The sequence below is a fragment of the Staurois parvus genome, unplaced genomic scaffold, assembly GCF_062004578.1.
Source record: "Staurois parvus isolate SC_StPar_1 unplaced genomic scaffold, SC_StPar_1.0 ptg000151l, whole genome shotgun sequence".
Taxonomy (NCBI): domain Eukaryota; kingdom Metazoa; phylum Chordata; class Amphibia; order Anura; family Ranidae; genus Staurois; species Staurois parvus.
Genome location: NW_028317947.1, coordinates 10,632,688 through 10,655,642, shown reverse-complemented (window position 1 = coordinate 10,655,642; position 22,955 = coordinate 10,632,688). Strand labels below are relative to the sequence as shown.

Below are 22,955 nucleotides of genomic sequence, written 5' to 3'. Positions count from 1 at the left end.
TTCAGGGTGGCTCCTATCCCTTTCAGAATTCTTTGGAGCCACCCATGCATGCAGAGACTAGTGTTGTGTCTCCCTACACTGTATGAATCAATAGAAACACAAAGCTCCATAGCCTAGGATGGCAAGGTACTACTCTGCTCCTCCTTCCTTCTCCCGCCTCTCTTCCCCAAGCTAATAAACAGACTGGAGACTGCACTGTCCACTGATAACTCTTTCCTGTGGTAACCAGAAGCTTAGGGAAGTAGCACTGAGCAGCCAGCAGTATGGAAAGTTGTAAAATGCATGTATGTAATGTGTTAAGCTAAAAACACAGAGGGTTTAATACTACTAACTGATGTGGTTTTTATAATCCAATTATTTGTTCAAGGTAATAAAAGATGCAGTGTATTCTAACACTCAACAGAAGATGGCATGTGTGGGTTCTTTGTAATGAATAAATGGTAGCATTGCAACTTGGTTTTGATGTTTCCCCAGACATATTATTACAGATACAGGGATTAACTGGAAAACCACAGTTTAAATTGATGCACATTTATTTATTTATTTTATTTGGAATAATCAATGCCATACCTATATCCATCCAATGGCATCCAGTGTTTACTTATGAAGCAGTTGCAAATGTTATTTTGTAGGCTTTGACATCATGATAGCATTTTAAAGGATTGAAGTGGCAGATTGCTGAGTGTGAGTTTTGAAATGGTAATAGTGCCCATGTCTACATGACATTAGGTGGGCGTCCCAGCAAATGCATGACCCACAACTAAAGAAGCCCATAGATGGTTCAGTTTTTTCATTCAACCAGCGGGTTGAATGAATAAAACGGATCTTATTCCACTATCCACACATTCTATGTGATTGGGGGAATTACTGCTGCTGTGCTCTTGTATTCTGATAGCAGGCAGATTTCCTCACTGTCAGAATACAATGATCAAGTCTACCCGCTATAGTCCGTGATGTTGTTAGCGTGAAATTTATCCAACAAGTTGGTTGTACAGAAGAGGTTCGGTGGGTCAACTTCTGTACAACCATTGTACCCATGGATCAAAATTTGTCTGGTCGCTGCTGAACTGGACGAATTTAAATCCATGTATGACCCGTTTAGGATAAATAGGCTTCTAAGCTCCAGAGTCTACACAAGTGCTATGTCAACTCAAAAGGGTCACAAAAGTACTGTATTCTGGTAACTGTAAGCAGTTATGCCCTCCTCCTTCCCCCTCCTCTTCTATCTTTGGCACTTTTTTGGTTGGGAGGAGCAGGTACCTGGTTTTGACAGGTACCAGCTCTTACCTCCAGTCAGATTGCCGCAGCAATCTTTCAGACATTCTCCCCTCCACACACAACCTTCTTGGACAAGTCACAGGTCCCAGAAGGCTTCAGGACCATTCATAAAGCACAGTGTAGCTTGAGCATGTGCAGTGGGCAGCCGCCTGTGTAGCTGCAAGGAATCACAGCTGGCTGCCCACAGCAAACATGCAGGTGCCGAGGACCCAAAGAGCGGTGAACAACCAGATCAGATGAGGATGGTGCTGGATCCCTGGACCGGTGAGTGTCCTTTTATTAAAAGTCAGCAGCTACAGTATTTGTAGCAACCAGGGGCGGACTGACAACGCATGGGGCCCCCGGGCAATAGGAGATCATGGGGCCCCTGTGTCCTTGCCCAAACTCAAAAAATCCTATGAAAAAGGTACCAGGGGCATCTCTTGGGGCCCCCTACTGACCCCGGGCCCTCAGGCAGTGTCCGAGTTTCCAAATGGTCAGTCCGCCCATGGCAGCAACGGACTTTACCGCTTTAATAAATGTCATAATATTATTCACTGTATTAACCCTATATATTTATTATGCTTTCATCATTTGTTTAATTATGATATATGGAAATCATGTTTGTTTTTTTTATGCTGAAGTTCAGGTATGGCCATTTTTACATAGTTACAGTGCTCCACCTCAGACCAATGTCATTATATGTGTCATACCTTTGGGATCTCTGTGGAAGCTGGAAATCTCTGTAGTAGGCACCAATACTACAGTGATCCCCTCTAGTTTCAATGTCTGTACAGAGCAACTGCCCTTCTGTACTGGGAACACAGAAGGTCACTAGCTCGGCACGGGCGCCATTAAGGAAACACTTTTCATTTTCTCAAGGTGGAAAGGCAGGGTGGTGATGTCAAGATCTCCACCTCATCCAATCTGAGGACACTTTTCATTCATTGAGAAAATGCAAAGTGTTCTCTGAATGGCGCACACACCAAGCGAGAAAACTCCTGTGTTCAGTAAGCAGCAGAGCAGTCGTTCAGTATGGGACTCAGGAACTAATTTAGATAGTAGTTAAAGTACCCACTACAATGATTTCCAGTTTCAACGAGAATCCCACAAGTATCGGACATACTTACTGTACTTACATTGGTCCAAGCTAGACCAATCTCATTATGTATAAATGGCCATACCTAAACTTCAGCTTTAAGTGAACCTTTTGCTTTGTCCTGTATAGACATAACACAGAGCCCCTTAAAACCATAAAGATTTCATACAGTACATCTGTATGAAAAATATTAATAAGCATTTTCTCTCACATTCATTCATAGAAATTCACCGCATTGTGGCAAAATTATATATATATATATATATATATATATATATATATACTGAACAGTGATCATAGTTCTGTATTTCTAGTATTACATTTTACCAAAGAAGCAACCACTGGAATTAAATGACTAAAACATGGCAACGTTGGGGGTTGGTTGGACTTTGATATATGATCAAACACAGTAAAACAGTAGACTGCAATAGAAGCAGGTGAATGATTAAGGGAGGGGAACTTTACTATGAAAGCACCATTGTACAAGAATCCTTTCAGCCAAAGTAAAATTAGGGGAACCTTAACACACCCATCTATGCATCACCTGTTTCATATCCAAATAACTCAAAGAGACAGTCACAAAAAGAATGGTTGTCTGCTAATGATATTTCCATTGATAAGCAGTGTGCACTGTAAGTGGGGACTGCCAACTTTTGTTATAGGAATATAATTAATTTTTGGCAAGCCAGGTTGTATTCTACTAATGAAAAGCTTCCGTGTTTCTCAATGCTGGAGTATTATACAATACTTATTCAATACTTTTCCTATTCAGTCAGTGAAACCACTTTCTAATAATAAGTAATTACAGTATGTGTTTGTTGATATGTTAGGCGTTGCTTTAGTGGTTGCTAGGAGCATGCAAGAGGTTTTGGCATCAAGTACCAAAAGCAAATCATTATATAAAGATTAAGACAAAGTTTAGCTCACCAAGGCTCAGTTTTAAGCCAATGAAAAGAATTCCTTATACTTCATCTGTCTATTTTAGTCTTTGGATGTTGAGTTTTTGTATTGATTTTTAGGAACATCTAACTCAATTAAGTGTTCGCTAATACCCAAGATTCTTCATTATTTGACACATAATAAGACTGGTCATCGACCTTTACTGCATGGTCAGACATGTATGCTTATGATGTCTTCTTGGCCAATTTCTTTATTAAATAGGAGGCCTTTGGCTGCAAAAATTGTTATTATTATTATATAGGATTTCTATAGACAATACAGCAACAATACAGTTCAATACAAGAGGGTTAGGAGAGCCCTGTTCCTTGGAACTTACACTCTAATCGGGAGGGGCTGGTGGTGCAAAAGGTAATAACTGTGGGGGATGAACTGATAGGAGAAAAAGAAGATTCGCTTATTAGCTGAAGGCTTTTCAGAGATAGGTTTTCAGAGATCACCAAAAAGTGGGCAGAGTAGGCCATAGTCGGATACATTGGGGTAGAGAGTTCCAGAGGTTGGGGCAGGCTCTGGAGAAATCCTGAAGATGAGCATGGGAGGAGAAGACAAGAGCTAGAGAGCAGCCATGGGAGGAATGGAGAGGACAGTTTGCGTGATATTTGGAAACAAGTTTGGTGATGTAATTTGGGGTAGAGTTATAAATGTATTTATATATTATTGTTAATGTTTTGAATTTTAATCATTGGGCAATGGGAAGCCAGTGGATAGATTGGCAGAGAGGGATGGCTGATACAGAACGGTTAGTAGTGTGAATGAGTCTGGCAGCAGCATTCATGATAGACTGAAGAGGGGATAGCCTGCAATTAGGTAGGCCAATGAGGAGGGAGTTACAATAATCAAGGCGAGAGTTAACAAGGTAGCGAATAAGTTGCTTAGTGGCTTCGGTGGTTAAAAACGGGCGTATCTTGGAGATGTTATGGAGGTGAAGTCTACAAAATTTGGACAATGATTGGATTTGGGGCTGAAAGGACAGATGGGAGTCCAGGATCACACCTAGTACCTAGTCAAAATATGGAGGAAGATAATGATCTACCCATGGCCTCCAGATTTTAGTGTATTGAGTCACTTTATCACCCAGAACAGCCTCAGATTTGGCATGGATCACAGCTAGCGCCACTTTATTTTTTACCTCAATGAGTGGGGAGATTTCCAGAAGCAGGCTATAACTTGTTTAGCAGCTGTTATTACTTGAAGTGACAAATTTTTGGTGAGACAATCAGACTTTTTGGGCATGAGGGCCACTAATGGGTCAGGAATGACAGTCTGCCTGAACATAATGGAGATAATCCAAAAAAGTATTACACAGAATATACTGACCATGAGGTAGGACCACCAAATATGAAGGTGGCTCTCCGGGTTTCCACAACCACAGAAACAGGTTGATGGATAAGACATTCTTGCTGGTACAAAGTACAAGCTCATCATACCTTTGTAATTTACTTCCAGGGCTCTAAGATTTTGTGATGTGGATTTAGTATCAGTCCATATAGCCATCTTGTAATAATTGGACTCCAAAATCTGTTTCCCATTTTGCACGTATAGATTGGAGAATTACAACCATGTTTTGCTAACAACTGTAGGTACAGCGAGGAAATAAGCTTTCAAGCATGTGGTTTTTTTTTTTTTAAAGAAAACGTTCAAATGGGTCATAGAGGTAAGGGGGTGTCCAATTGGAAAGAACAGACCATAAAAATGTTTGAGTTGTAAATAATGAAACATTTCCGAATTTGGAAGACCGTGGAATTCTTAAAGGGTAGAGAAGGATTTAAATGTTGTGCAAGTTCCCATATGGGGTGGTGGGTAGTTCTATTCCTCTAGTTTAATTGAACCCAGGGGCGGACTGACAACTCATGGGGCCCCCGGGCAATAGGGGATCATGGTGCCCCTGTGTCCTTGCCCAAACTCAAAAAAGCCTATGAAAAAGGTACCAGGGGCATCTCATGGGGCCCCCTACTAACCCCAGGCCCTCGGGCAGTGCCCGAGTTTCCAAATGGTCAGTCCGCCCCTGATTGAACCTATATCATTATGATCTCATGATGATATTGTTCTTTAATAATGGAAAGTGTGCCTGAAAATGATTTTCTTAGCTGATTCCTGACTAATAGTGACAGGGCTTTTTTTCAGCGAGAACATGGGGGAATGGAGTTCTAGCACCTTTTGCACTGAATGTATGTAATGGCAAGAGGTACTGGGGTGTGCTGGAGAGTCTGTTGATGCTGTCTGCTGGGGGATCTATTGTTGCAGGGGTGATATATTATTTCAGGGGCATCTTATGTTACTGGGAAGGATCGACTGTTGAGAGAGCAGTCTATTTTTTCTAGCTGCTCAGGGTCTTTTGATGTTGGATGCTAGGAGATCTATTGTTGCTGGTAGGGGTCTATTGTTGCTGAGGTGGATTTATTGTTACTGAGTGGGGTCTATTATTGCATGGAGATCTGTTGTTGCTGCGGTAATATATTGTTGCTGGTGAGGGGGGTCTACTGTTGCTGACTGCAGGGTATCTATTTTACAACTTTTCCTATTATCTCTAACATTTAATTCCATAAAATTTACATAGCACCACATGTGCTGTATTCTCTAAAAGAGGCTTTACTGGGTGGTGTGTAGGGGGTGGAACCAAGGGATGGTGCTCAGAGGTGATTAGGGGCAGAGACAAGGAGGGACTCAAAAGGGGGGAGTACCTGTACCTATTCTCTGAGAAATAGTGGTTATTGCCATTTATCCTATATAAAGATACAATGTACCTGTATGTTTCTTTGTTGGTTTATTAATAAAAATTGTAGTTAAATAAGTTGTGCAAGTTGTAAAATGACCACTGAAGGGAATGCATTAAGGCAGAGGTCTCCAAACTGTGGCCCAAGGGCCGGATGCAGCCCATTGCTAGCCAATATTTGGACCTTGGGGCACTATACCTTTAACTGATACAAGACATGATTCCTCCCATTGACACCAATAATGAGGCACTATTCCTCCCACTGATACCAATGATGGGGTACTATTCCTCCCACTGATACCAATGATGGGGTACTATTCTTACCACTGATACCAATAATGATGTACTATTCCTCCCACTGATACCAATGATGGGCACTATTCCTTCCTTTAATATCAATGATGGGGCACTATTCCTTCCTTTAATATCAATGATGGGGCACTATACCTTCAACTAATACCAATGATGGGGCACTACTTGTCCTTCTACTGACCACCAACCCTGAGGTGATGTTTATTCTCACTGATGCTGGGTCCAGGAATTTTTCAACCCTCAATGGCCGGAATCCGCCCCCCCTAAAGTCTGAAGTACAGTAAACTGGCCTTTTGATTGAGAAGTTTGGAGACCCCTGCATTAAGGTACAAAATGTCTGGACTTTAGAACCATTTTACAGTTGTTTGAATCTTATAAAATGAATTGCTATATGGAACATCTAATACAACACATACTAAATAAACATAAACAATAAATTATATCTTTGCATATAATTAAAATGAAACTGGGAATTCTTTTTATATTTCTTTATTGCTGATATGAAAAGAAACTAACGTTTTTTTTCTTGTTTCCTCTGGAAAATTTAATTTTTGTCATTTTTACAGTTTAGGAAAGAGTCAAATAATTTAGCAAAATTCAATTTTTAAATTTAAAATTTGTGTTTTTTTGCAGATTCTTAATGCCACAATGGACAATTGCAGAGTCCTGCTGCAGATTGACAATGCTAAATTAGCTGCAGATGACTTCAGACTCAAGTAAGCAAACCCATATACATATTATTATGCCTGAGAACCAGGCTGGAGTACCATTATCGGCACATACGCTTTGGATCTTTTAAAATGTCTCTTTGCTATTAATATGTTTTTGCAAAGAACATATTTTTATTGTCTTTTTACTTGGCTTACAATATGTTGACAATTTGCAAATAAGCCTATACAGGGGACCTGTATTTCTACTGATTTAAAAAAAAAAAAACTAAAAAGGGGCTACTAACCCCTTAAGGAAAAGCTAGCTTTTTTCCTAGTGTGCCTAATGGTAAATCTAACCTTGATGACAATATATGATACTGTAAAAGGTTATCGTAAGTATTGTTTCTTGCGTATTAAAGTAGAACTCTCAAGGAGAGAACAGTAGAAGGGACTTATTTTAAGTGAAGAATACATATTTAGATTTTTTTATTTAACAAACGTTTAGCATGACTTTAACTTGCATTGCAGGACTTGTCACAAGTAAAAAGTCCAGCTGGACCCTGCCCTATGAAGCATACAGTCTAATCTTCACACATAAAATAGAACACCTGCAAAGTACATTCAGGTGATGGTGTGGTTTGTTTGCCAGGAACTCTATAATGGCCAATAAAGGTAGTGGTCACCTCCCATAGAGCTAGCTATTCTGTACAAATGTTTTATCATCTATTAAAGACACGCACCAGTTTTTCCTTATCACAATGCCAAAAGATCAGGAGCCCTTTTTCACTGGCCTCAGGCTTCAGAACCCATTTAAAGTTCCAGCTGTGGCTAGTATAAAGGGGTTAGTTTACCTGGGATTCCATTCAAATAGCTGGTCTCGACTAGAATTTAAGGGCTTTTGAACAAAATAAGTTGATTCAGGGATGGCAAGAAATTATATTCTGACTAGTGATTTACAAACATTCAAATGAAAATCTAATCTTGTATGGCCAGTTTTATCAGTAGAAGTGTTCCCATTAGAAAAAAATGCTCTTTATTTTTGTTTTGGTGACAATCCCAATTTTTGGATCTTCCCCTTACTTTTTTATGGTCACCAGGACAAACTGAGAAAGTGAATCTTTGGAACAGGGGCATAGGCAGGAATAAAAACCTGATATTTATTATTTATTTCAGGTACTTATAAAGTGCCATCCATTTACGCAGCGCTTTACGTACATTCACATCAGTTAGCGTATGTACTCTCCAGCGCCTCAGGATATGCACAGCCAAAAGGGAAGCCAAGGGTACCAGGACAGCGACAACCAAAAGGAAATGTTCCAGGGGTGCAGCCCTCCTCAGACGGGGAAATCAGCCACTGGATAGAGAGAAAACAGGTGGCGCACACACCTAGTGCATTATCCAAGGTTTATTGTAGGAATTAAATCATAAAAACATACTCACAGACGAAGCATGTATCTAAAAAGCATAGAAAAATGACAATGGCCACAACGGCGGGCAAAGTGTTCTCACTGTCAGTGCGGTCAAATGGCTGAAGCGTTTCGGGGACCATTTCCCATTTCCCCACAGGTATAAAAGCACACTCCCACACCATCTCACTCAGGCATCAACAGCAGGGCTCTTACTTTACTTTCCATTCATCGTGCATCAGCATCAGAGGTTGGTCATCAGCTCTGAGGAAAGGGATTCGTCCCCGAAACGCGTCAGCCATTTGACCGCACTGACAGTGAGAACACCTTGCCCGCCGTTGTGGCCATTGTCATTTTTCTATGCTTTTTAGATACATGCTTCGTCTGTGAGTATGTTTTTATGATTTAATTCCTACAATAAACCTTGGATAATGCACTAGGTGTGTGCGCCACCTGTTTTCTCTCTATACATTCACATCAGTCCCTAACCTTCAAGGGGTGTACAATCTAAGGTCCCTAACTCACATTCATACATACAGATACTAGGGCCAATTTAGACAGGATCCAATTAACCTACCAGCATGTCTTTAGCGTGTGGAAGGAAACTGGAGTACCCGGAGGAAACCCACACAAGCACAGGGAGAACATGCAAACTCCATGCAGGAGGCACCATGGTCAGGAATGAAACCCATGACCCATTTACTGCAAGGCAGACGTGCTAACCACTAAGCCACTGTGCCACCCATATTGGTGTAATCCACTTGCTATTTCATTAAAAATGAAAACGTACAAAAAAAAGATTTGGATTCATAGACACTTTGGGGTTTATTTACTAAGATTGGAGAGTACACAATTTGGTGCAGCTCTACATAGAAACCAGTCGGCTTCCAGGTTTTATTGCCAAAGCATATTTGAAGAAGCTGAAGTTAGAAACTGATTGGCTACCATGCACAGCTGCACCAGATTTTGCACTCTCCAGTTTTAGAAAATCAATCCCTTTAGGTGTTTTGGGGGAAGTTCTGATTTCTGTTAGCTTATGTTTTACAGGTTTGAAACTGAACAAGTTTTGAGGTTTGGTGTAGAAAAAGACATTGCCGGTCTTCGGAAAGTGATTGATGATCTTAGCCTGACTCGAGCTGAACTTGAGCTGCAGATTGAGACTTTGCAAGAGGAAATGGTCTACCTGAAGAAGAACCATGAAGAGGTCAGCGTCATTTTCACATTTCTTTACAATTTTGGTGGGACATCTCCACTTTTCACCCTCAAGGAAAGAGACTTTAGAGAACAGTGGGGTGAATTAGAAATGAGCCAAGGTGATATGACTTAAGTTTAGTGATCTTCTAATTATGTGTGGGCAAGTAATGTATTATCATGGAAACAATGTGTACAGTAAACATATATCTACAACAAATAGTTAGCTGAACTCCTGACTTACCTCCAGTCTTGTACAGTTGTACAGGCTCCTCACCTTTACTGAAATTGCTTACTTAATTTTACTGCACACTGTTTGCTTTTTACAGTATACAGTAAAAGCTGCAGAAAGTCATATAGAGAATGTCTCATTTTCTGTCTGGAGGACTTCCAGCATCATCTAGTTATTTCCTCCCCAGTCGTACTGTCCCTGACCTGTCCCTTTTATTTGCTGGATTTCAGTTACTTCAGTCATGGAGTTTTAGCATCACATGTGGGCATTACCAAGCTGTGTGCATATGCAGCCTGCTTAGGAATGCTCGTTCCTTTGGACAGGCATCCACCCATCAAGACATATTTGTATACAGTAACTCCAGCCAAGAGCCAGCCCACTGCTTTCATCAGGGCTGAGGGTTCTTGAGAAGAGTACTGAGGCAGGGCATAAGTGGAACATAAGCTTTTAACATAGAATATAACTGTAGCTGTGACAACTCATGGGGCCCCCGGGCAATAGGGGATCATGGGGCTCCTGTGTTCTTGCCCAAACTCAAAAAAGCCTATGAAAAAGGTACCAGGGGCATCTCATGGGGCCCCCTACTGACCCCGGGCCCTCAGGCAGTGCCCGAGTTTCCAAATGGTCAGTCCGCCCTGACTGTAGCTAAAATTTTAGTTAGAGTAGGGATTGGCTAAAACCCCTATATCTTTTTTCCTGCTTTCTTTGTCTAGTTGGGAAGATTTACCCTCACTTCGAGTCACAGAAGCACCACAGGAAGTGAGTGGAAATCTCTGTAAACTATGGGGGAATTCCCTTGTAGACAATTTTTTTTTTCTGAACATTATGTCGCCACTGGAAGACTCTCTCTCATGGCATGTTTTGATTAAAGCCTTAAAAGTATGGACTTCCCATCCCTTTCTGTTCTGGTGATAAAGGTCACCACCAGGAAAAATAGTGAGGCTGGATCTCTCCAGTGGAGACGCAGACAGCACAAATAAAGTTTGTGCTAGAGATATAGTTTTAATACGGCCAGTTCTACATAATTACTTCCAAAATTTAGCAGATTTTTTGGACTATATGGGACATTTTATTGGGGTTAGACAATACAAACTGGCTGGATGAAAAGCAAGACTTATCAAGACTTAACTTCTACTAATGACTCCAAGGATAGAAAAGGTGGATCTAGCTGTACATTTTTAAACAAACCATTTGCAAAAAAACTCAGGAAAGTAAATAGTTTTTAGTTTCAGAGGTGTAAGATTTACCAGCTTTCTTCTTGGGTTAGCAACATAGTACTTAAAACTGAATTTCAGGTATGGTAATTTTTAGATAGCTGCATTGGTTCAGATTGACCCAATGTAATATGTATGTGCCATACCTGACCGATCCCATTGGAACATGGAAATATTGTAGAAGCCACCGCTACTACAAGGATCTCCACTAGCTTCTGGGTCTTGTGCCTTGCTGCTTAGTTAACACAGAAGGTTGTTTGGTCAACATGGGCACCATTCAGAGAACATGATACATTTTCTCAATTAATATAAACTGTTCTCTGATTGGATAAGGTGGAGATCATGATGTCACCACCTAACCTTATCCAATCAGAGAACACAGTTTGACCATTGAAAAAATGCAAAGTGTTTCCTGAATGCTATCCATGCCGGACAAGCAGCCTCCTCTGTTCAGAATGCAATAGGTCAGCTGCTCAGCACAGGCCCCAGAAGCTAGTGGGGATCACTGTAGTAACAATGTCTAGTACAATGATTTCCAGCTTCCACAGGGATTCCATAGGCACGGCAAATACATACTTACATTGGTCAATGTTGAACCAATGTAACATCTGTAAAATTTGCCATACCGGGATATCAGATTTAAAGCCCATATTTCTTTTTTTCACCTGAACTACAAAAATGGCAAAATGAACATCACATCTATCCTACAAACTTGCCCTGAATGGAAACTGCTACCATGATAGAGATTTTATAAATCAAAGTCCTCTATTTTTTTTTTGCATACAGGACGTACAAGTTCTCCGCAGCCAAGTTGGTGGAACAGTCAATGTGGAGGTGGATGCAGCACCTTCTGTAGATCTGTCCAAGGTATTGAATGAAATGAGACTCCAGTGCGAGACAGTGTGTGACAAAATACGCCAAGATGCAAAGGATCAGTTTGAAACCAAGGTATGTATCCCTATCACTGGACTTTATTTACAGTGGTAAGGGTCTAGGATATTTGCCCTCCTATCCCTCTTGTATTGAACTGTATTGTTGCTGAATTGTCTCCCGTTATATTGTAAAGCACTGAGCAAACTGTTGGTGCTATATAAATCCTGTATAATAATAATATTAATAATAATAATATTCACTTCAGAATAATAGTCTTTTATACAAATGTTGTTTTTGGGGGGTGAATCACAACTTTTACCAAATAAATAGCTACTCCATGACCCACAATATCAGAGCACCGTGGCTTTTAGAGACTTTTTCCTTTGACACTCAGCAGAAAAAATTATTGCGCTGCCTTATTTATTAATGTGTGTACATTTATCCTTGAGCTATTGGGATCTGTAAACAACAGGATTTCATCAATAAAGTTGCTAAGGAGAGTCTGGGAAACGTGATAAAAAGCTGAAAACTCAATTTTCTGGCTGAATATAAAAGTACTAAATATTCAGGTGTAAAATGTAATATTTGCATGACTATATAAAAGTATTATTTTTTTTGTCTAACCATAATGAATAAAATATACACAACACCACTTTATGTTACCTTTAATACAGTTAAAGTATATGTAAACCCTAACAATGAACCAATTTTATTTGCTCCTTTTTGGCCTGTTTAATTATCCATTGAAAGTTTTTGTTATATCTGTTTAATCCCTTTGGGCCGGCGCCTCCCGGCCCTTTAAGGGTTTCAGAAGCCGGGAGGCGGGGCAGGGTTTAGGGTCATGTGACTGCCGTGACACGCTGTCACGGAGGTCACATGATCGGGAAAGGTCCCAAACGAAAGAGGAGATCGGGACCTTTCTGTGAGTACTGGACATGTGTTCTGGGAGCGCGCAGGGCGCGCACTCTCAGCACATATGTCTTTTTTTTTATAGAACGCAAATGTGCGGCAGCTGGGCGTCTAGGCCCAGATGCCGGGAGGCTGCACATTTGCGTTCGGCCGGTGTGAAGAGGTTAATAAATATAATGAAATACCTGTAGATTCTGCCAGAAATCTATGGGTATCTGTGGCTTCTGCCTCTACTGACTCTTATCAGTAAGCATTTTTTCCCAGTGCTCTCTCTCTCTCTGAACTATAAAACACCCCCATATTATGAAGAAGAGGAGAGGGGAAAGTTTTCTGTAGTCCTGCTCTAGGGTGACAACACTGCTTCTCCTATATACAGTACAGCGAGGGAGCATTGTCACCACAAGACAGGAAGAGTGTTACTGGCAGTATCAGCAGATTCAACTAAAGGAAAAAAATGAAAAAAAGAAATATAAGGACTGGTAAACTGCAATATATTACATGCTTGTTCTTAAATACGCATTTAAATACCTATAAAATCCTGTTTATACCTGATGTCCAGCTGAAACCTGTTCTGGTTAACAGCTCATCGCCTCATTATACAGCCTCATATAACCTCATTTCTAGATGCTCTGTTAAACACAGCTGATCTCATGTGATATGGCAGGTCTTCACATCCAGATTAAATACAGCTAATCAGCATTGTAAAAAAATAGATTTTCTGATGCAGAGCTCGGAACGGAACGCAGAAAAAGAGATCCATGTTATTAATCAGCTTGATACAGGACGCAATTTTACAAAATATCCTCTTACCTATCTTATGCGGAATCTTTTTTTGCTGCTTTCTAGATAGAAGTGGTAAACAGGGAGATTGTAACCCATACAAGTGAATTGGAAGAATCCAAGACGCGTATCACAGAGTTTCATCGCAGCGTACAAGGCCTGGAGATAGAGCTGCAAGCAGAACAGAGCAAGGTAAGGTTGTCAGCCTCATTGCTACCATTTCTGGAAAAAATATTACACGGGGAAATGTTTTTATTGACGATTTGTGTGATTGAAACTTTTGTGAAAAATGACATCAAAATTGCCCAAATAAAGACAAATAAATTGCAACTGAACCTTCTGTTATGCCTTATGACTCCTTGAGGGTCTTGAAAGATTGGAGGAGCCATTGGGAGAGTGGAGAAGTTTTGTAAAGGTGCCTTACCATTGTAATTTGATTAACGGTGGGCTGTATGGAAGCTGATCCTGTGTCCATCCAGAGAGTGAAAATCATCCCACCTGGGACTAACTCGTGATCTGTTATGCCTTATGACTCCTTGAGGGTCAAAGATTGGAGGAGCCATTGGGAGAGTGGAGGAGTTTTGTAAAGGTGCCTTACCATTGTAATGGTTGATTAACCGTGGGCTGTGTGGAAGCTGATCCTGTGTCCATCCAGAGAGTGAAATTCATCCCACCTGGGACCAATTGGTGATCTGTTATGCCTTATGACTCCTTGAAGGTCAAAGATTGGAGGTAAGCGTGCACGCTAGATGGTGACAGATGGTCTGATGCACTTGAGCACGTATTTATTTTCACGGTTGAAGATTGATTCATCACAGTTATACGTTTGGAACCTTATGGAACTATATGATTTATGAATATTGTTAATTTATGATCACATGTATTTATATTTGGTTAATATTTGTTTCACTTATATCACCTATCATGCATATTTAGTCACATTCTTAAAGGCATGTTTTTGGGCTACACATTAGGTGCACCACTGTACACCTCTATATTTATTCATATAATTTATGTATTCACCTATTTAATATTGAGTCCTTTATTTCTATTTTTTATGTTTATTATCACATGGTATTAGTGCTACGCTACCTTATCTACTTATGTTTCATAAAATGTTATTCACTTTCCGCAAAACCTAGTAGTACTGGCATGATTTTCAATACTCCAGAGAATATAACACATACGTGTCCTCCATGACCTAATGCTGTTCTGAGAGGCTCTGTGGGCCCAGTGGGGCCGGGGTGTACAACATGGGCTGACTAACCAAACACATATTAATTACACAGGTTCTGTGGCTGATAATGTGATAATCAAACTCACTTAGTGCTGCATTAAATTAGTCACAGAACCTATGTAATTAATATGTGTATGGTTTTAAAGGGATGAGATGGCAACCTTAGGGCTGACCCGAGGAGAGCCAGTTCCTTGGGTTCCAGCTGCACCTATCCTTTTGCCATCCACTCTACCCTTTAACCCACCCCCCACTCCCCTCTTTTTTCTCCCCTCTTTTTTCTCCCCTTTTGCCCTTCCTTTTTTTCTTCTTTTATTGCAAGTGATTGCTTACCTCTACTAGCACCCATCAGGTGTGGCAGCTTATTTCTGGTTCCTACGCATGATACCTATGCAGAAGGGAGTCTGATTTTGGACTCTCCAGCTTTAGTAAATAAACCCCATGGGGTTATTTACCAGCCTTTAATGTGCTGGACAAATATTTTTCAATGGTGCATCCTTCTTCACCCATTCTACCAGCCTGGTCCATAAAATATCAGCCTGGTGGCAATGCTAGGTGGGGAAGACATTTAGTTTTAATCCCACCCATCTATAAGCAAATGTAACTTATTTCTTATCTGTCTATTCTTCTTACAGAGGGATGCTTTAAGTTCCATCTTAGATAATATAAACGCTCAATATGCTACACGTTTGGCCCAGATACAAGGATCTATTAGCAATATAGAAGCTCAGCTAGTGCAGATACGATCAGACATGGGACGTCAGGTTCAAGAGTACGAGTTCCTTCTGAATGTCAAGATTCGGCTAGAAATGGAAATCGCAACTTACCGCCGCCTGCTGGAAGGGGAGGAGACAAGGTGAGATAGGAGTGGTTTTAATTTTAGTGTAGACCAGAGACTTTATGTAGATACAGAGTTCATAGTAAAAACAATGATCAGTATTCCATTTTAACACATAAGGTGGCCATCAAACATGGCCATATCATACAGTAAATGTTATATCTTTGGTTATTGCATACACCGCTGGTTGTTCTCAGTGTAGAGCTACCCCCATAGGGGCCACTGGTAATAACTGGTCTTTCCCTAAAAGCACATAAGCTCCCCAATACTGTAAGCACCAGTCTATTTACACTGGCTCCAATAAAACAGTCTGGGGGATGTCTACTTAAGATGTATTACTTGAAGAAACTTTAACAGGAGAGGGGTTTAGGGTCACAGCATACTCCAAAATGATTATTAGCAATAATGGAGGACACATTTCTCAAAAATCTTCATACAGCAGCCTTTCCTGCAGGTAACAGGGAATGGCCCATATATCAAGGACTCTATAAGAGCAACCCCATTCCATGTAGCAATCTCTGGCACTTCGCTTCGAGCAAAAGCAAGCCCAAAGTCCAAATCAAGGTCTTTACTCACAATGTCCTTGTAGCTCTCTGCCACCCATCCTCCACAAGGAGATCCTCAGTGAAGTTGTTAAAATGATCCTTCTCCAGATCTAGGACTTCAGAACAGTGCTCTCCAGCAAATATTCTTTTAACAGCTTTCCCCGGGCCCTCAGCCCAGCTCCTGCTGAGGCACAGACTTCAATCTCCTGTTTCGGAAACTCTTTTCTAGGAGCAGTAGCCCCCCACACTCCAGGAGACTGAAACTCTCCCTGAAGTGGAAACACACTCACCCAGAACTTCCCAAACATTTATCACCTTCCCAGCTACCTTCTAGATGCCTCCTTTTAGGGATTGGCTGGGGCATGATAAATATTCATACTGGTTATCTGCATCTCCCTGCCCTATATTCTGGAAGTTTCTTCAAAAGACAAGTGGAAGAAATCAAAGACCCAGCTCAGGATATGTTGAACAGGTGAAAAAAATCAATCACTGCTATACTCACCAGAAAACTAAATTTATCTAGCAGCCTAACTAAGAGGGCGCTACAACAGGGGTTTGCAAATTCAATCGCTGTTTTAAGAATGGTCAGAAAACGTCTAGGAGCCTTTTTATAATGGATAGAGGATATTGCTATCTGTTACACTGCACTTCCCTATGCACACTGTAGCCAGGGGCGGACTGACCATTTGGAAACTCGGGCACTGCCTGAGGGCCCGGGGTCAGTAGGGGGCCCCATCAGATGCCCCTGGTACCTTTTTCATAGGCTTTTTTTTGTTTGGGCAAGGACACAGGGTCCCCATGATCCCTTATTGCCCGGGGGCCCCTTGAGTTGTCAGTCTGCCCCTGACTGTAGCCCATTCTATTCATAAAAATCAAGCTGCAATGTGTAGCTAGCTGAGCCCTACAGAGTTCTTTCTGTCTACCACAACAGAGGGATGGGAGAAGAGCTGGTCATGTGACTTTGACAGTTCGCAAAACCATGATCTTCTACTATGGCTTTTTTTTGCAAACCTTTCTTTCATTACTGCTGACTTCAGAGTCTGGAATCCATAAAGGAAATGAGTGAAGATCTCAAAAAAAAAAAAGTAGATGAAGGGAAATCTCTAACAGCCTTAGACAACATTGAAAAATCTGACAGAGTTCTAATCTTTTCTTACTCTATCCAAAACAATTGAGTACTGTCCATGATCATTTTTTGCACAAACATCCAAATATTCAGGAAAAGCTTTCGGGGCGTACCACCTTCTTCAAGGTCAAAGCAGTAGTCACCTCAAGCCCTACTTTAACCAATACAAAAAAGTAAAGATATGGAGATTAGTCACTTGTGGTAGCCCTAAAAGACACTATACTATTATTCTCCACCTCCCACTCATGTTATGAAAAGGAGGAAAACGGGAGGCGTTCTGTAGTCCAGCAGTTGAGAACTGAGTAAGGCTGGCAACAATGCTTGAAATTTCAGTGCAGCGTTGTCAGCTCAAACATGAAGTTAGGTGCCCCCTTTTTGCCAGATCAACAGATATTTTTCTGCATTAGCAACAGGGAGAAGTATGCTGTTTTTTAGAGATGTACTGTATGTTTTTTTAATTTTCTTTTGGCCAGTAATACACTTTAACCTCAATGGTTTCAATGCCTTGGGATCACAAAGAACAAGTAGAGAGAGAGAGACTTCAGATAAAGCTTCATGCACACAGGAAGTTTTTACAGCTGCTCCTATGGCCATCAGGCTTCCAAACGCTCCTCCATGTTAGCCTATGTGTCCATGCACACATAGACTTTTAGCAGCCTTTAGTGGCAGGAGAGTTTAGAGACAGGAAAAAAACCTCACTGCCAGCGTGTCAGGGATCCCCGCGGCGCTGGTCCCTTGCGCAGGCGCAGTGCGCCGCCTGGTGCAGGGATGTGGGCACTAGGTCCAGGCCAACTGCGGCATCCGAGCTCGTGCATGTGCACTGGGAGCCGCGGGCGCGCGCCTGGCACCAATGACAGCGCAGGGCGCGATATTTAAACGGCCCTGAGCTGTCATTCAGTGCCTTCTGGTCTTTCCTGCTCCCTGAATCTGCAAACCTGTACCCTGTAAGTTGCTGACCCGGATTGTACCTGACCACTCTGTATTCTCCTACTCTGACCCTTGGCTTGCCTGACCTCTCTCCCAGATGCCCCCTATTGGATCTGATACTCTATTGCTGACCTGATGTGTGACCCGACTATTCTCTGCCCTCCGCTTTGTACCGCACTGTCCCCACGGCTATAGACCCGGCTTGTCTGACCTTACACTTGCTCAGCCATCCATTCATCTATCCCATCGGGGTCACCCGACCTCCTCATATCAGGCTTTCCCCTGTTGGAACCCCTAGCGAACACCCCTACCACTGACGGGTGTACTCAGTAGTCGCGACCTGGTCTCGGGATACTCCAAGTCCATCTCCACCATCAGGGGCCCTGGTGAACTAGTACTCTGGGGCTTAGATTCCACGCTCTGGGGACACCTGACCAGTGGAGTGCTAGTGGTGCCGTCAGGCGGTCCGTTACACAGCGCATTCAGGCAGAAAAAAGCTTGAAGCTTGTAAGCGCAATAAGCGTGCACTAGGCATCTTTAGCGAAGAATAAATTATTATACTGGCCAATGAAATGAAGTAACGCCCAAGAACTTGACACTTGTAAACATGCCTAAATGCTTTTCTGCAAAAAACTCTGCTGCCGGGAGAAAAAGCTTAGTTAGTTAGTCTGGCCGAAAAAAGACATAATTCCATCCAGTTCAACCATTAAAATAAAAAGTTATAATCCTACACCCACAGTTGATCCAGAGGAAGGCAAAAAAAACCAGCAAAGCATGATCCACTTTGCTCCTGCAGGGGAAAAAATTTCTTCCTGATCACCCGAGAGGCAATTGGATATTCCCTGGATCAACTTTACCTATAAATGTTAGTATCCAGTTATATTCTGTGTATCTAGGAAAGAATCCAGGACTTTTTTAAAGCAATCCACTGAGCCGGCCAGAACCAACTCTTGCGGGAGTCTATTCCACATTTTCACAGCTCTTACTGTGAAGAAACCTTTCCGTATTTGAAGATTAAATTTCTTTTCCTCCAGACGTAAAGAGTGCCCCCTTGTCCTCTGTGATGACCTCAGGGTGAATAACTCTACACCGAGTTCACTATATGAACCACTGATGTATTTATACAAGCTTCTAGGAGAGTTTTAAAAACGTCCTGTGTGCATGAGGCCTAAAGGGAGCTTACTTCAATGAGACTTAAAAAGCTTCCCAAAAGAGCTTACAATCAAAGGCTTGTGTAAAACTGAGAAATATATGCTATTCAAAATATAATTCTCATATTTGATATTTTGTGCTGAAATATAGCATTTTACATATATAAAACCTATATAATGACATTTATTTATCAGAAATGCTTAAAATATATTATATTTTTGACAATTGACGTTTATAACATATTTTCTTCATATTTCAGTTTGTCACAGGAGGAAGAGGAAAAGCTAAGAGGTATGTAGTAAAAAAAAAAAGTCAGTTTTGCATTAGAGAATTTACAGATATGAGTAAACTGTTGGCGGTTGTTTTGGTCCCCTTTACTAGTTTACCAAACTAGTGGCTGAATTTACAGGGAAACAAATGTACACTATGTGAATCTTTTTTGTCTGTATATGAATCGTGGAGGAGACTGCTGATAGAGTATAAGAGGCGGGTGAGGTCCTGGTGAGCTACTAAAAATTGGTGTCCTGTTTTAAGCGAGCTGACCCTGTGGGGTCGTGACAAGGAGGTGAGGGGCCATCACGGCTAAAGTTTGGATTCACACAGTGTGGACACGTGTGACACATGCATGAACATTGAAATGCGTTTTTGTTGCATTTGGACACTTTAATTAAAAAAAAAAAAAAAAAAAAAAATGATTGCAGTGATTTGGTTTGTCACTAATTGCACTTTATTTTTATTCTTTTGTAATACACGGGTTGCACAGCATTTTTGTAAATGCACAATTTTTGCACATAAGTATAGTACCTTGTGGTAATATTTAGAGCACTTTGAATAGTTAGTTTGCACTTTATATATTTATATTTATTTAGTGTACTTAGGTATAGTGCTGCACTTTATATTTATAGTACAGGAGATGACCAGAGACTGTGGACATAGTACAGGAGATGACCAGTGACTGCGTACATAGTACAGGAGATGACCAGAGACTGCAGACATAGTACAGGAGATGACCAGAGACTGCAGATATACTACAGGAGATGACCAGAGACTGCAGACATAGTACAGTGGATGACCAGAGACTGCAGATATAGTACAGGAGATTACAGGAGAAGACCAGAGAATGCGGACATAGTACAGGAGATGACCAGAGACTGTGGACACAGTACAGGAGATGACCAGAGACTGCGGACATAGTACAGGAGATGACCAGAGACTGCAGACATAGTACATAGAAACCCGCTCCCACTTCCGCTGCGATCATCTAGGCGATTGGAAGTGGAAGTTGTCTGCCCTCTCTCCCCGTAGTCTTCTGGGACACGTGACAGGTCCCAGAAGACTACGGGACTATTCACAAAGCGAAGCGCTTCTCGCGCATGTGCAGTGAGCACCCGGCTGTGAAGCCTCAAGCTGTCACAGCCAGGTGCCCAACCTAAAGATGCTAGTGCCAGGGAGAGAAGACGGCCAGTGAAACCAATGGTGGAGAGGACACCGTTGGACTGAGGAACAGGTATAACCGAGGAGCAGGTTCTGCTGCACAGAAGAGCCGAGCAGCTGGCCCAGTATTCTAACACGGCAGTGGCAACGGGGGGAATACCGGGCCGGCCTCTCCATATTCGCTCCATAACACGCACAGACATTTCCCCCCATTTTTTTGGGGAAAAAAGTACGTCTTATGGAGTGAAAAATATGGTAGCTTTGAAAAAGTCAGAAAAATATACAAGATAATCCTACAATAGATGTCAGTAGGGTTCTGCTATATGTTGAGGTCCTCAAACTGCCCATTGAGTTATTATTATTATTATTATACAGTATTTATAAAGCGCCAACAGTTCGCTCAGCACTGTACATTACAATGGGAGACAATACATGCGACAGTACTATAACAACACATTGCAATACACGAGGGGATCGAGGGCCCTGCTCCTTGGAGCTTACAATCTAGGAGGGAGGGGATAGTGGTACAGGAGGAAAAGCTGTGGGGGATGGAGTGGTAGGAAGAGTGGAGGAGGTCAGCAATTAGCAGGGGGTGGGGTAGGCTTCCCTGAAGAGATTGGTTTTCAGGGTGCGCCTAAAGGAGAGGAGAGTAGGTGATAGTCTGATGGATTGGGGTAGGGAGTTCCAGAGGATGGGTGACGCCCTAGAGAAGTCCTGGAGGTGGGCATGGGAGGAGGAGACCAGGGAACTAGAGAGAAGGAGGTCTTGTGAGGAGCGGAGTGTGCGTGCTGGGTGGTACTTGGATATTAGGTCAGTGATGTAGTTTGGGGCAGTATGATGGACAGCTTTGTATGTCAGTGTTAGGATTTTGAATTTGATCCGTTGGGCAATTGGAAGCCAGTGGAGGGATTGGCAGAGGGGGGTGGTGGAAACGGAGCGGTTGGTAAGGTGGATAAGTCTGGCTGCAGAATTTATTATATTCCAGTTAACCTGAACTGAACTTTGCCCACTCATTCATCCAAGGCTATGGATTACACAGAGACTATCAATCTCTATCTGATAACAAAGTCATACTACGCCTAATTAAAAAAACTAATATTGGTCAAGGGATAAATCCCATGTCTAAACATTCTGAATATGCATGAAGAGTCATATTAGTCTTTGAAAGATAGCTGTGAGAAGAGAAGGAAGAAACCATTATTGTTCATTGATCGCACGCTCTGCCCTCAGGATATCCTTTATTCTTGTCTCTAGCTCTAAAACTAACATACTTAACCTGTTGCTCTCATTTTAGAGCTGATGAGAAGTCGCAAAATAAAGACTATCGTAGAAGAGGTGATTGATGGGAAGGTTGTGGCTACTGAAGTTAAAGAAATTGAAGAGAAGCTACCAAGCATAATGCAGCCACATGCAAAGTGATAATGTTGCATACAACTGTTTATATTACTGGATTGAACTCTAAGAACTAAAAGAACCAGTCTGTGAAAATGACTTGACATGCATTGAGAAATAAAAAGTCTTAAGATATGTTTATCTCCTTGCTTTTATTAACAATTAAATATAGCATTCTTCAATTATATGATAGGATATGTACTCTCTTAAACAAATCTGAAAAGCCACGTGGGTTCATCATCACAGTCAATAATTAATATGCTCATTGGTGGGTAAGACATTAGAATAAGTCAGTTTTTGTTTCTGGTCCCATAATAATTTTGATGAATAGGCGTGGGCTGTCATCTTTGAGTCTAACTATAAAAGAAGTGGATCACTTTATTCCTTGCCCAAGACATCAAAGAACTGGCAAATATGCAAGCACTCCCCAATTATGTCAAAATGTTTTTTGGCACATCCCTAAATAGGGACATTTAGGTCACACAAGTGCCTACACTTAGGTTCCAAAAAATCAGGGGGTGAACGTTGAATCAGACAAACTTCAGACAGACCCTAATGCTGTCTTATTTTCGATAGTGATCTTATAAAGTTTTTAAGTGCATGTGATTTAACCTCTGGGATCTGTCAGCCAAGACTTCTGGCAGTTGCCCCAAAAATGAGATTCAGCCATAAAATATGCAAATAAAATATAAATAGGCACTACATTTGCCCAAA

At 41.5% G+C, this 22,955-nt stretch overlaps 1 protein-coding gene across 1 annotated transcript in view; it reads left to right on the top strand.

Annotated features, from left to right (window-relative positions):
- LOC149464454 (keratin, type I cytoskeletal 42-like) overlaps positions 1 to 22,376 on the top strand; it is a 32,514-nt gene extending 10,138 nt beyond the window's left edge. Inside the window, exons 2-8 of the mRNA XM_089674423.1 lie at positions 6,972 to 7,054; positions 9,442 to 9,598; positions 11,818 to 11,979; positions 13,660 to 13,785; positions 15,463 to 15,683; positions 19,675 to 19,706; positions 22,144 to 22,376. Of these exons, the coding sequence (XP_089530549.1) occupies positions 6,972 to 7,054; positions 9,442 to 9,598; positions 11,818 to 11,979; positions 13,660 to 13,785; positions 15,463 to 15,683; positions 19,675 to 19,706; positions 22,144 to 22,268 (906 nt within the window). The 3' untranslated portion in view covers positions 22,269 to 22,376. The remainder of the gene's footprint in view (positions 1 to 6,971; positions 7,055 to 9,441; positions 9,599 to 11,817; positions 11,980 to 13,659; positions 13,786 to 15,462; positions 15,684 to 19,674; positions 19,707 to 22,143) is intronic.
- Positions 22,377 to 22,955: the final 579 nt, after the last annotated feature.